General features: G+C 36.3%; 1 protein-coding gene across 2 annotated transcripts in view; it reads left to right on the forward strand.

Annotated features, from left to right (window-relative positions):
• Positions 1-1,727: 1,727 nt before the first annotated feature.
• ccdc186 (coiled-coil domain-containing protein 186) overlaps positions 1,728-14,911 on the forward strand; it is a 28,453-nt gene continuing 15,269 nt past the window's right edge. Inside the window, exons 1-10 of one of the 2 annotated variants that reach the window (XM_032573551.1) lie at positions 1,728-1,862; positions 4,484-5,393; positions 6,218-6,344; positions 8,930-9,058; positions 10,387-10,599; positions 10,876-10,995; positions 12,170-12,274; positions 12,598-12,696; positions 14,302-14,388; positions 14,468-14,610. In XM_032573551.1, coding sequence (XP_032429442.1) covers positions 4,504-5,393; positions 6,218-6,344; positions 8,930-9,058; positions 10,387-10,599; positions 10,876-10,995; positions 12,170-12,274; positions 12,598-12,696; positions 14,302-14,388; positions 14,468-14,610 — 1,913 coding nt within the window. In that variant the 5' untranslated portion in view covers positions 1,728-1,862; positions 4,484-4,503. The remainder of the gene's footprint in view (positions 1,863-4,483; positions 5,394-6,217; positions 6,345-8,929; positions 9,059-10,386; positions 10,600-10,875; positions 10,996-12,169; positions 12,275-12,597; positions 12,697-14,301; positions 14,389-14,467; positions 14,611-14,911) is intronic. The other variant, XM_032573552.1, reaches the window with a different exon arrangement.

A 14,911-nucleotide genomic window follows, 5' to 3' on the forward strand; every position in this document is an offset into this window, starting at 1 on the left:
GAAAACATTAAAAAAAAGTTTTAAAAATACACTTTATTGTAGACAAAGACAAAGAAAAAATCAGTGAACAACATAAAAATGTGAATCGGAACACATACAGCTGAAACTGTAAAACTAAAAAGCTTATATGAGTTATTGTTTTCGTGTATTGCAAAATGTACAGTTTCTTATTTTTATTGGCTTATATATTTGTTTATATTATTTTGGTTAGGGTCAGCACTATACTGGATTACATACTCTTTCATTTTATTTTCAAAAACACAAGCAGTCAAATTTTTTAAAATAAGGTGAATATTGATAAGAATTTGGCTTACCAAGGTTTTGTTATTTTACTGATGGAATCTTTTTCAGGAATCAGGGTAGTTTTCTTCCGACAACAAAACCCTGTCCACTTCCACTGCATTCTAGGTGTAAAAATTACAACCAAAAAAAAAAATAATTCAACATTTTAGTAGCAGGAAGGGCAAAGGATCTGGAGCAGTTCTAACTTTTTTCAGCATTATAATTCAGCCACCTCACAAACTGGTGTACATGTTATATTTTCTGTTGATTTTAACTGCACTAGAGCTTAAACTGACATCTGCTCACAATCGATTGTTTCAAAGCAATTTCGATCAAATTAAAAAACGCTTTATTAATCCGAAAGGGAAAATAAATATAAATCCTGAAGTCAACATTATATTTTAGGGTTAAATGTTCTGAGTTTATGTTCTAAAGTGAAAATGAAAGCAACTGCAATCCCTTTGGATTATTAACAGATTTTATTAGTTAATTCCCTGCTTACTGGGTTATATAGTTCTTTGTCTAATGTTTCATTTTCCTATTCTTCTGTTTCTCATTTTGATTTTATATATATTTTTTAAATCTAAATACTAATGTATTGAAATCTTCCTTGTTGGTTATGACTGTAAAACCTTTTTTCATATCTTTTGAACAATTGTCTTTGGTTATATAAGAACAAGCTTACAAATTGTATTCACCTTTTCTTCTACAGAAAGTTTTTTTTTTATGTCTTCAACAGTTTGAACATACGTATTCAGAAAAGAAAAACATAGAGTTATTCCATCCTTTAGCATTCCAGTCCTGGTAGTGTCATCTAGTAATTTAGTCCTCTTCAGAAGATAATCCTACTTAATTTCTTTTCCATAGGCACCTGAAGTTTTGTTGGTTTTTTTTTTTTCAAAGAAACTCAACCTCTTTCATTGAAGTTCTTGATTTGGGTGAAACCTTACATACAGAATGGTCGTTGCCTTTGAAGCCTTTTTCATGCAAGTCAACGATGACAGCTCATGTTCCCGTAACCATGCCTGACTAGTGATGAATGAGTTTTAGGCACCACTCACTCCTTTGTAAAACAACCACTCTGCTCTTCAAATGTAATCTGAATAATGGAATAATATCAGCTGTTCACATTAACATTATGCCCTGAAGTAAGAATGAGAGTATCAAATGATTATTGAAGGTCAATCTGCTTCAATGCAAGGAAGACTTTGTGATTAGTTTAGTTGCATTTAATCATTATAACCTAGATCAAAGCCAGGTACCCCCAAAAACAAAACAAAGCAACTTTTTGCAAACCTACAAACCTTTGGCCACAGCTGCAATGCGGTTCACCTACATTTTACCTGGTGTGGATTTACTCGAAAATACCGGGCAGACCTGCAGGTGTACCTGTTGTTTGTGTTAACGTCAGACTGACGTCATTTGTCACTTGGCATTCATTGGTTTCTATCCTTCTCCTTCTCCTGCTGTGGCCATATTTGTTGATGTGTCATAGCATTGAGTAGTTGGGCGATCAGCTGGATAAACAGGGTGCTGTGGCCGAAATTGCACGGACATACACGATGACTCGTTGGCACCTGGTGGGTATAACTATCTTTATTTAGCTTCATTCTGTGTCGGTGTTACACGCTAGCAGTTAGCCTCAGTTAACGTATGTGTTATCTGGGTTAGCTTAGCTAACTAGGTGAAACAGAGACGGGCTTTTAACATTAAAATATGCCAACCTAGAGCTTGGTAATAATCATACATTATGGTTTTATAGTGTTTTATTATAGCATTTGCTGTTTTAACTCGTTTTGTAGCCCGACAGTAAGCCCTGATGCCATGTCTTAGCTAACAAGGCTAGCATGCTAACAAGCCAGAGGGGCATGTACTGCTAACGTCAAATGCACCGGAATGTAAATAAAACTCCAAGCACTATTTTAAAAAAACTAATCGATTTGCTGCTTATTGTTGCACACCGATTTACTGTACTCTGAAATGTTTAATTTAATAATGAAATAATACATTCACGATGTTAATAACTCCGATGTTTGTTATGACACCTGTCAGAGGAGCATCCTTGTACGTATGCTAGCTAAACCTTTCCATTAATGGAAGCAGAGAAAACATTGTGAATGTCACAATATTACATCACATATGGAAAGCTAAGGGGAGAGCTTAAAGCTTGGTTTGTTGTTGTTTAGAAGCCATATTTTTATGAAAGAACATCTAAATCGATACAAGAATATGGTCTTCAAATGAGTGGGGTTAAGTGCTGCTGGGAAGTTGTGGATTCCTTAAAAACAAGTATAGCAGTAAAATGGTTGTATTGCTGAATAAAAATGTGAAGTTGAATTAAGGTTAATAAGTTTCCTACTAACTCTGAATCATCCCTGGATTAGTAACACAGTAAATGCTGATACAGCCCCTTTCAGTGTTGGATGAACAGTTAATGATTCATACTGAGATAAAGACATTTAATGTTGTACTTTTTTACAAGTTTAGCATGGCCCTCTTTGCATGTCACCTGTTTTCTATTTCCATTATTGTTTTTTTTGTTTGTTTTTGGTCATAGCATACAATTTTCTTTTCTTTATTCTTTTCAAAAGGTTTATCAAATATAATAAGGAATGGTATTGTGCTTGGAAATGTTTACATTAATCTGAATGCGCTTACTTGGGTTGAGAATAGATTAAAAAAAATATTTTACTCCTTGCACTTCATCTGCAGGTAATGATGTTATATTTATAACAATTTTACGCTCTTCTGAAAAGCTTTATTCAAGACAAATTTAGTCCATTTCATAAAAAATAAAATAAAAACAACAAAAGAGGAGAATAAATACAACAGTAATAGAGCATGCAAACAGTTGTCCCATTGTTTTAAAATTTGAGGTATTCGTTGTCAACAGAGCATTAGCTATTAAATTACTACATTTATTCATGTAGTTTCTCCAATAAGGCATAAAAAGTAGGGACACTGGTCATCATGACAGCATTGAAGTTGCAGATATCTCCGTCTTGGAAGCTTTTGGAGGATTTTAAATGTGTCCTGATTTTAAATGTGTAGTTTCTTTATTACTACGTTACTGTAGTTGCACCACAAGTAAGCTGTGTTAAAAAAATCAACAACAAAAAAAGAATAGGCTGAAAAATGGCCATTTGAACATATTAAATTTATGTGCAAAAATATCAGTTTGCTTGTACAACTTGCAAATCATCATCATCACACAAATCGCTCCTTAAAATATGACCTAAATGTTTCACTTTACTCACAACATCCTGGTCCTTTTAATACTATAGCACCAGATTCACTGAAGGAGGTTGTTGTACACTACAGTCTAAATGATTTTAATGAGATAATTAAAAGTGCAAATTAGATACATATACCGGTACTTTTTTTTTTTTACTACGACTAGCTGTTAGGTGTTGTGTGCAAGGCAGCCATATTTGATTTTGAAGACACTTCCTTCCCATTTTTTCCATTTTGTTTTGATTTTCTGCTGCATCCATTCACCTTAAGCTTGTGTATTTAGTTTCAAACCAAATAGACGAACAAACAGTAAAGCTTGAGATCATTCTAAATAAAAAAGAAAAGTATCCAGATGATCAGTGTAAAAATGAGAACCTAAAGTACTAAGGCAGCTAATGGAAAACTAGATGCGACATAAACAGAAAAATACAAGGCGTTTAAAACTGCAAACATTTCACTGTGACATATTTTGTTACATTACAGCCTCATATATATTGCTTTGGTATTAGCAGGTTTGTACTCTATCATTCTTATGCTTTGAGACCATTATTAATACTTCAAAAAAGTAGAAAAATTATGGTAAATTCTACTGATATTTGCTTACACTTGCATCTCTAAAGATTTTTTTATCTTTTGTTGAATGAAGCTCTATAGATATGTTAATCTTGAATAACTATCAGTTGTGTGACGTTTGCAGTCACACTCCTTACAGAAAAAATAATCTTGTCATTGGCGTGGCCAACAACACGCCTCTTTGGTGATTCTTGAGTCTGTCTGTGAACATTCCTTAAGTTTTTCCTTTGCTAATCGATTATCTAAGCACATGAAGTGCAGATCAGGATGCAAATGGTACAGGGATATGACACCGATGACTTCCAGGAACTTTTAGTTCTCTGCTGATAAACGTAAACGAAATACTGAAAAAAAATTTTTTTTACTTTCTTGTTTTTGTTTTCCTCGTTGCCAGATTTGAACCGTAAGCGGAGCATGAAACATCTGGCTCCGACTACAGCTGCACAGAAAATGGAAGGATCACATGATAAATTAGCAACAGAGGAAATACGTTCTGGAGACAAGTGTCATTGTAGTGTGTCAAATGTCGAAGAGGAGGAATTAATCTTTGAGAACAGTGATCATGCCGTGAAGACTTGCAATCAGGTGAAAGGTGAGAACCAGCTGGAAAGTGGATTAATCAAGACTGAAGAAGGAGCTCGGATAAGCAGTGAGCACCATCATGATATGAGAGAGATAGCTGCTGATGTTGAAGGTGATGCTGGGAAAGTTTCTAGTGAAACTGACAGACTTCCACTTAGTCTTTCAAATGAGGCTGCTGCTGCCAGTCAGGATGTAGCAGAAAGTCCTCCTGTTATCGAAGGGACAATGGAGACCTTATTGACTTTTGACGCAACAGCTCAGCATGACAATGAGCCACCGTTGGAGTCACCTGCTGTCGACAGCAGTCCTTCACCCTCTTCTGTCCAAAGCACTTCCAAAAACTCCCCTGCAGACTCCTCCACCTCTGGGATCTCTAACGGACCGTCCACTCCGAGCTCCGACACGCTCAGCTTCTTGCCGGCCTCAGGCCCGCAGACCACCGCCAACGTCTCCATCCCCTTACAATCCTCGTCGAGCCCTTTCGACACCGACTGCAGCCGAAAGCTTATTTCCCAGATCCAGCGCTCGTTGTCGCAAGAGTCGCTGTTGGATGAGCTGGAGTCAGAGCTTTTAGCTTGCGGGTTGTCTGAAAGCGATAGCAGAGGGAAAGGGAAAGGGAGCTCCCCTGTCAATGGACTCCCAGGAGACCAGGAGGGCTGCATGGACGTCTTTGAGAAGTGTGTGCAGTACAAGTACACTCAACAGGAGAAGGCTATTCAAAGGTAAATTTCATACACACATCCTTAAAAGGTCTTAAATTCATGGAAGAAAATGTGAGTTGGCCTTAAATACTTTAATCACAGGTCTCACATTTTGTTGTGGCAGGACTAGGTACTCTACATATGTAGATTTTTTTTTCTTATGGGACTCGTCTGTTTGGCAAATGTTGGAGTCGCTCACAGACATGTTCATTGATAAGATAAGATTTATTTGTCATTGTCATCAACAGATTACAACGAGATTGGGATTTGTTCGACTCGAGTTAAAATGCAGGTTATGTGTATATACATAATATACAATATACATATACATACATACATAAAAAAGATAGAGAAATTGCAATTTGTGACTCTAGTTGGTTGAACCTCCTGGTAATCAGCTGTTAATATATCCTTGCTACCTAGCTTTTCTTTTTGTCTTGATTATGGCTAAATGCAAATTTATTGCTAGATGGTTGTACACTGTTCGTCTTTGCAACTGGCTCATGTCTGTTTCCAAACCCTTACAAGGCTACTTGCATGCTGTGAAAAATAAACAAAAACTTAAGTTTGGCACAACAAACTTGTGAGAAGCATAAAGCTGCTGCCAAGAGCCACAAACAGATCTCAGAAAATTCAGCTTATGCTGTGTTTGATTGTAATACAGCCGAGTCATCCAACTTTTCAGTCTTAAATTTTATCCAAGGTGGCACAAAAAGAGTCTTAAAAAGTCTTAAATTTGACTTCCTGACATTTGTAGATACCCTGTTTACCCTGCCAAGATGTAATGCACCTAAATTCTTGAAGGACTTCAAGTGTTTGACGTCTATTTGAACTTTTTTGCTTAGGTTGCTTGAGGAGAACAAGAGACATCAAGAACTGATCCTGGGTATCTGCTCGGAAAAAGACAACATGAAGGAAGAGTTGAAGAAGAGAGCAGAAACAGAGAAGCAACACATGAGCTCCATTAAAAAGGTAATTTTTTTTCTTTTTTGGATTTGTTGAAGTGAGATTTTGCAGTAATTGTCTTTTCTGTAGAAGGTAGATGTCATGTTGTCATGTGTTTGTGAAGAAGAAATCCTCATATTAGCTGATTTTTTTTTTTTTTTTACCAAATATATTCATATCTGTGGGAAAACCTTCAGGAGAAGTGTTTGTCGAGTTTGTTTCTGTTTTAACAAGTTGTCATTTATGAATGGCATTGTTGATCATGGGAACTTGACAGTGATGTTTTTGTGAAGCTGCAGTGACAGTACCAGTTGCTCTAAAATCACTTTTTCTTGCTTCCTCTCTTTCTCATCTGGCATCGCAACATGTCTAACACTGTGACGAAAAAAATTAGACCATGACGAATCCCTACGAGACCTTTTACATCTTTAATGTGACATTTAATCTTTATAATTAAATGGAAAGTCAAACAAACCTGTTAGAAGCAAAAGTTATCTTAAATAAATACCACAACTATCTGTTTCCAGAGGTGTGCACACCCATAAGCTGAAACTTTGTTAAAGGAAAGAGTTCTCAAAGTCTGCCATATTTTCCACAACTTTCTTGCAGAAACCACCCAGATTTCGTTTTGGATTTTGATCTGAACTGTTTCTAGGTCACTTTGAAAATCTTTTCTTCTGGAGAAGCTGTTGTCTCTAACTTCAGCTTTCTAAGGAATTTTATGTGAAAATTTAGTTTCTTTATGATCCTTCTGCTACTTTTAATCTTTCTGCAAACTCTTATCTTTATTTAAAGGATGTCTGAAAAATCCTTCTAGGACATCTGAGCTTTTAATCAAGGCTTATCAGATTAATTTGAATTGCTGTTAAGTGTTTACCCAATCATAAAGTGGTTCAACAATGTGGGATAAAGTTCTTGACAGATTTAGTTTTTATTCTCTTGTTTTTTAGACAAAAAACTCTATTTTAACAGTAGTTTGTAGACTATATGTTTATTTTTTTTCTATGAGTTTATCTATGATGAAGGTGATTGCAGTCTTTCCTTACGTCATGCATGTCCTACATATCACTTTCTTAAGTGTACAACACAGCAGCTTCATATTTGCAATATTTGTTGTATTGATTATTTTAGCTGTCACCTCAGCTATATAGTTCTAAAGACTATAGTTTATATTTTCTTTATAATATTTTGCATTGTGACTTATCAAAAAAATCTAACTACTAACTTCTCTCTTGTTTTAAAAAAAATGAATTTCTTAAACGCATATTAATTGCAGACAGGGTACAGGCTGTGTATCACTCACTGTTATTATTTAAACCCTGGGTAGTTTAGCCTGCTCTGACTGTTGTGCAAATTAGGAGACAACCCAACGGCTAAATCTTGTTAAGCTGCACCCATCACCGCAGCTTTCCAATCCAACTCAATTTATTCCAGAGTCCTGTTCGGCTGCTAATGAAGGACGTCAAACAAAGCATTCTGGAAGGGTGGAGAAAATGATATTGGGATCTTAACTCGGATGACATCATTTGTGTACATTCGTTTTTTGTTTTGCTTTTATATCAATTTGATTAGATTGCCAAAAACTAAAGTGGTCTCCTCTTCATAGGACCTAATGTGAAATTTTAAAACACCTGTTCTCATAACTGGAACAATATCTAATGGATTTTTTTTTAATGTGTAAACATGAAGGTATACAAAAGGTATATATTTTTCTTAATTTTTTTGTTTGCACAGTGTCTGATTAAATCACCTTTTGTTGTTCTTTCCAATCTGATGTATACATTGGAGAGTTTTTTTTTTTTTTTTCAATAATGAAGATTCACACTGCAACCCGAAGTGACCCAATTCTGATTTTTTTTCTTTTTTTTTTTTTCTTATTGCGACCTGCATCTGATCTTTTTATGACAGTCTTAACAACACAGGTCAGATTTTTTTCAAATGCAACCCAGGCTTCTTGGATATTCGATACGTATCCGATCTTTTCAAATGAGACCTGAATCTTAACGGCCAGGTCCTGAATGTCATTGATACTCGACAAATGTCACTATTCTGCGCCCTGATACTCACAAACTGATAGAAAAACAATCACTATGGCGGAGTATAATGAGGACTAAGTTATTAATACTGGCAACTTCAAAATCACAAACTATGCTCCACTGTTAGCATCCATATTTATGTCTGCAAACACTGAGTTTCCTTTTAATGGCAGTTGGCAAAACACAGAGCACGCTCTGTGACGTTATTGCGCTCTTTACCCCACATGCGGGACAGTTTTAGGTCTTTTGTAGTTCACACTTTAGATCACATACAAGTAGCATATATTTGGAAATTTGAACGACCACACAGTAGAAATCTGATGTGGCAAAAAAATCGTAATTGGGTCACTTCGGGCAGCAGCGTGAACGTAGCCTTAAGTAATATTTAGTAAAGTTTTCCTATGTCGTGTAATTTAATGCAAATCTTCTCAGGGAAATTCCTTCTGTTACAGAAAGTGTTGGTTCCATTCCTCTGTGAGCCTGATTTTCCTTCAGCCTTTTGATTCAGCTGTAATCCTGCCGAGTTGGTTAGCTCAGGTTTGGGTAGCTCAAGCCGTGTTCTCCCTGTTTTTGCAGCTGGAGGGGCGGGTGGAGGAGCTTCTGAAAGAACTGAAGGAGTCGCGGGAGAAACTGATCCACCAGGAGCAATCGTCCAAAGCTGCTCTGCAGCAGCTGCATAGGGAGACCTCTCACAGGATAGAACAGGTTTGACTGGATATGAAACTAATCTCAAACTGTATCCAACCCTTATTTTGCATTTCTGGCATGACTCCGCTTTATGCATGGCTTTAAAGTTGGAAAAAGATGACTTATTTTTAGCCACAGTTGGCCCAAAAATAATAATTCTGCTGCCACGTCGTTTATGAATGTTTGCACAAAACTAGCAGCTGAACGTTCAAGGTCATGGCTCACCAAACTCCTCTTGCTGCAGGTTAAAGCGCTTGCTAAACGAATATTGCTGGCGGAACGTTTTTCTTCCTGATTCTGCTCACCTGGTTAAAGCCGTGCTGGCTGCTGTTCTCTTGACAGTTCTGTCACACTTCAGAATTTTTAATTTCACTGTCCACTGAACAGTACGCGTTACATTATGCTCCAAATCCCTCTCAGGGCCTTTGCTTGTATCATTCAGCACTGACCCAGTCATAGTCGACTGTTGCCGCCCCGAGGTTCAGATCGTTTGTTTATGTTAATGTGTTGAAGCTTTGAGACAATAACTGAATTTTTGTATTCCCAAAACTAAAGTAGAATAATGATGATGACAGCTTTTACTACAATGTGGTTTAAGCTGTTATTTTCCTATCTTGTAAGAGACATGCATCAAAATATTGTACTTCTTAATAACTATTTTAAAAATGTTACTTAATATTTTGTGTTTTTATGTCATTCTTTCAAAGCACAAACATTTAAAGCAAAATGAAGGTTATGCATTACCTCAGACATCTGCTATGTCAAACTAAAAACTCCCGTTTTTAGGAAAATGGCCGCTTATCAATTAATCGATGGTTGATTGATAAAATCAATCAACTTTAGATGAAGTCATTCATCGATAACCTGCATTATTAGTTGTGAATTTTCCTTAAATTCCTGAATGGGCTTTACATTACCAATTCTCTCAAGGCAGCATTTATCCCTGCTGTTTGTGCACCTTTCCCTACCACACTTTTACCTTTCACTCAACTTTGTCAATACGCTTGAATGTAGCACACTGTGAGCATCCAGTTGTAGTAACAGTGACTTGTTTTTTCTTTACCTTTTCTTATGGAAGCTGTCAATGCTGGAGTGCTGTCAAGTTGATGTTCATCCCAGTTATTGCTCAGGATGCAACACAACATTTCTCTATTAAAGATACCAATGAAACTGACTTTTCATTAGCTGCATGCCAAATTATCATAATTAATTTAAAAAAAACATCTGGAAAGTGTATTAAATGAAAAATAAGCTTCTGAAATGAATTTGTTTTGATTATGCTCTAACTTATTGCGACTAACCTGTAGAAAAAAAAATTTGGATATTAACTCGACCGCACTATGTAGGTGAACAAGAAGTGTGATGAGGCACGGCAGGAGAAGGAGGCCATGGTGATGAAATATGTGCGGGGGGAGAAGGAGGCTCTGGACCTGAGACGGGACAAGGAGAGTTTAGAGAAGAGGCTGAGGGAAGCGCTGAAGGAGGTGGACCGCCAAGCGCTGCGCGGGAACCAGCTGGCTCAGGAGAAGGGGCGGCTGCAGCAGCTATATGACGCCAAGGTCAATTACATTTTAAATACTTTCTATTTGAAATATGTAAAAACTTTATCTGCTTTATTTACCCCTTAACCTTGAAAAGGACAAAGTTTCAGATTTATGTTTTCAATTTCACGACGGAAAATAAATGACAGAAGTGTTTTTACTGACTTGTTTATATCTTAAGTAGTATCGGTTTAACAGAATATTCGATCTCAAACAGCCATTTTACACTAATCAACATTTTTTTGTTATTCTGTACATTAATTAAGTCTCATTCGTATGCTCCTTTATTCACAGGAGGGTGAGGTTGGCCGGCTGACACGAGAAGGGGAAAAGTTAAAAGAGGAGATCAACTCTCATCTAATCAAAGTCAAATGGGCCCAGAACAAATTAAAGAGTGAAGCAGATGCTCATAAGGTAATGTTATAAAGTTTGGTTTTGCTCATTCTCTGTTGCCAATACAAGCCTGGGTTCAATCTTTACAAAAAAAAAGAAGAAGCTTGTCACTACTGGGTTTTTTGTTATTCTTAATTGTAATACAGTAGGATCCGCCTACTGTCCTTTGTTTATTGGTTTTTTGATCTTAAATTGTTTCAATGTTTCATTAAATGGGTAAAATAAAACAAAGCTTGTGTTAGTATTCTACGACGGTGTATTGTGGCCATTTTAAATAAGGGAAAAAATTTAGTAAAATATCTGCCAAAAAAGAGGAAACTTTGGAGTTTGAAAAGTTCAAAATTTTTGAGAAAAAAACTTGGAGTTTCAGAAGTTGAATTTTTTTACTTTTAAAACTAGTTTTTTTCCCAGAAGGTTTCTGAGATTAATCAAGAAATTTCTGAATATTATCAAGCAAATATTTGACTTTTCTAACTCTGAAAGTGTCTTGTTTTTTCTGAGATTTTTTGGTGGATATTTCCTTTTCTTTTTTTTTTTATTATTTTTTATTAACTTTTTTCTATCCACAGTGGCTCTAAGTGTTCAGATACATGTGAAGCTGTCTGTATTTTATTCATTGTTTCTTGTGCTCAGATGTTGGTATTAGGATTCCATTTTGCATTTTAAGTTAAAATTATCATCGAAATGTTAATGTTCTTTTGTGTGTTTTCAGTTTTTATACATCATACATACCACCCTGTATGACATAAAACAGGAAAAAAAACACCTGACCAGTTTTGGATCTACGTCAGGATAAAAACGATCACCTTCTCTTTCAACAGGCTGTAAAATAACATGATTAAATGTGTGATTTGGAGATGAAATGAAATAGGAATTGCACTGTAATGACCCTGGAAGGAAATTGCTGCTGTTGTTGTAGCTGTTTTTGAAAAACGGCTCCAACAAAAGAACAGTTTCTTTTTTTCCCCACTCCCTGTAAGCAGAAAAACAACAGTAAACAAAAGAGGGTGCAAAAGCTCAGGAGTTGCTGAAGGCCACACAGATCTGGCTGTTGTTTCTCCTTTTGCAAAAATGCTAGAAAGGATAAAAACAAATTAGTAATGAGTGTTGAGGTTTTAACCTGAACCCTCTGAGAGATAAGAGGCTTTTTTATTTTTTCCTCTACAAAAGCACCTTCATGTTTGTTTGTGTCCAGGAAACAAAAGACAAGCTGAGAGAAACGACATCCAAGTTGGCTCAGGCCAAAGAAGAGACGGAACAGATCCGAAAGAATTGCCAGGACATGATCCGAACGTACCAGGTTTGTTGTGTGATAGATTGATCATGATCACAACAGAAATTAAGAGGCTATTTTTGTATTGATTTTATTGTTACTATTAAAAGTTAAGGTAAAGGTGTAAACCTGACCAGACTGAATGTGGTTGAATGTGTCAGATGGTGGCAGTAAAGAGCCACAATAGTTTTGACTCTCCTAGAAAAATTGATCAGAACTACTAATTCTGACATCATAACACACCAGACAATGATTTTGTAATTTAACACAAGAACATATTAATGTCATTTACTGTTGTTTCTCATGTTTTATACACCTGTACTTAAAACAATAATTTATGTTCTCTTAAGGAATCAGAAGAGCTCAGATCCAACGAGTTGGACGCTAAACTGAAGGAAACTAAAGGAGAGTTGGAGAAACACAAGCAGGAGCAAACAGACCAGTTAGAGGTGACGCACGTTATCTAAAGTTAAAGCACTTTTTTTTTTTTTTTACATATTCATCTTCTTTCTCAATGCGCTTTTTCTTCCTTTTATTTCCAAAATGGAATAACTGATTGTGACATTTCAGCTGGCAGTGTGATTACTGTGATGCCTACAAAGGAATAACAGATAAGAAAATAATACTGTGGATAAAATAAGCGTCCTGTGGGCCCTGATTTATTTAATATGGAGATAAAATTAGCTACAAGTAATTTTAAAATATGGACCATCAATAGAAGATGGATCCTCAGATTTTGTTGTCCTTGCAAACGTGTTGATACCACTTGAGCTTTTATAGATTACAGAAATAGGGTTTTTCTTTTTCTTTTTTTTTTTAACAAAATAGCTCAATCAGATTGGATCCAGATCAGTCTGTTGGAGGATCACAGTAAAGGAGGTTAATTATAAATGCAAGGAAAATTTGAAATGTTTATTGCTAAACATTTGGAATAGCATGAGTGATTTTCCTTTAACTACATTATTATGCAAGAAGTCTAAATCTGAATCTTTTTGTAGATTAAGCAAGAAAAAAAATTGTTTTTTCCATGTCATTGTCCATTAAAAGACAAATCACAGCACAGGTTCCCTTTATTTTTAAGTGTATTATTAATTATCCTGATTTAAAGTTTGTTTCTCCACTTTTTTTCTCAGCTTGCCTTAACGTAGCAGTTGCAGTAATTTTGCCTCTGATGCTCCGCATGCACACAGCCGAGCGGATGGACTCGGTCCAAACACTGTGGCCTGTTTTTCTCAGTGCCACACTCTAACGGGAATCAGACTTTAAAAATAAATGGCCTAGAAATAATCAATATTAAGCCTTGCATTTCAACAACGAACCCAGAAGACATCACCTAGTTAGATTAATTCGAGGGTGTGCTTCACTTTTTACAGGTTGTTGACAGCTCAGTGAAAATGCCTCCAAAAAGACGAAAAGAGAAAAAGTCCCTACATTTGAATTTCTGATGTTTGCAGCAGCAGAAAGAAGAGTCCAATTTTTTGATAAGGAAGTTTTCAACAAAAGCTGCCGTCTGTTATGACGTTAAATAAAATTGCTGACCTGACGCTCTTCAGTTTTTTATTTTCGAACCTTGACTCCGGCCCACTGATCCCTCTAAATCTATATTTATTGTTATGTATCTCATACACTCATGATGAAGCAACCTATATCATAAATTATGCAAACAAAACTGTTTCCATTACTTGTTGGGAGATTACATTTAAATTGGATGCGAAAAGATGAATGGACGAAATAGAATTTACCAGAACCCCCATTACTGCTGCGTCGTCGTGGATACCGGAGGCCTTTAATGACTTCTTGGAAAAGTTGACTAGCGGCAGCACCAATAATGAGTTTGTTAAAAACATGAGGCAAAACATGGGGGGAAAAAACACCATTTGTTTCACATCCCTAATGAATTCATAAAGAAACAAACTCAATACATGGCTTACAAGGAAATCTATTTGTTGTGTAATGACGCTACATAAAGTTTTGGCGGGCTTGTTTTCTAGAAAAAAGAACACATTCGAATACAATGCATACAAATATAAAATAGAACCTCATTCCTGTTGTAGATGCATCGAGCAAAGGCTAAAGAGCTAGAGGACCTGAAGAAGAGTTACAAAGAAAGCATAGATGAGCTGGAAACACTCCGCACTAAGGTTTGTCATCCGGAGAGATGTTTGTGTAGCACCAGCGAGCCGTCTAACCTCCGTCTAACAAGGATGTCTGGCTCCTTAGTTAAAGTGTCTGGAGGACGAGCGGCCGCGGTGGGAGGATGAGCTGACCAAATACAGGGAGATCATAAACCGGCAGAAGGCTGAGATCGGCCGGCAGAGAGAAAAACTGGACGAGGTCACTGCGCTCCAGGAGCAGCATGAACGGTAAAGATGCACAAGTTTTTATCGATAAAGCTCGAGCAGACACACACTACAAAGATGAGCCCTGTGTGGAAATCACTTGATAACCAAATTGCGGTTGGAAAGTGTTTAATTAAATTTTATTTTAGTTTTCATTTTTTCCAATAAAATACACACACGTTTTATCAGCTTTGATTGTCATCAGATGCGTTTCCACTGACCATACAATTGTCCAACTTGACATTTCGAAAATAAATTTGCATATGGAAATGCACCAATTTCGGAAAAAAAAAGTTTTTTGATCAAATGTTTTGGCGCTAGAATG

Source organism: Xiphophorus hellerii, chromosome 10 (assembly GCF_003331165.1).
Source record: "Xiphophorus hellerii strain 12219 chromosome 10, Xiphophorus_hellerii-4.1, whole genome shotgun sequence".
Lineage (NCBI taxonomy): Eukaryota > Metazoa > Chordata > Actinopteri > Cyprinodontiformes > Poeciliidae > Xiphophorus > Xiphophorus hellerii.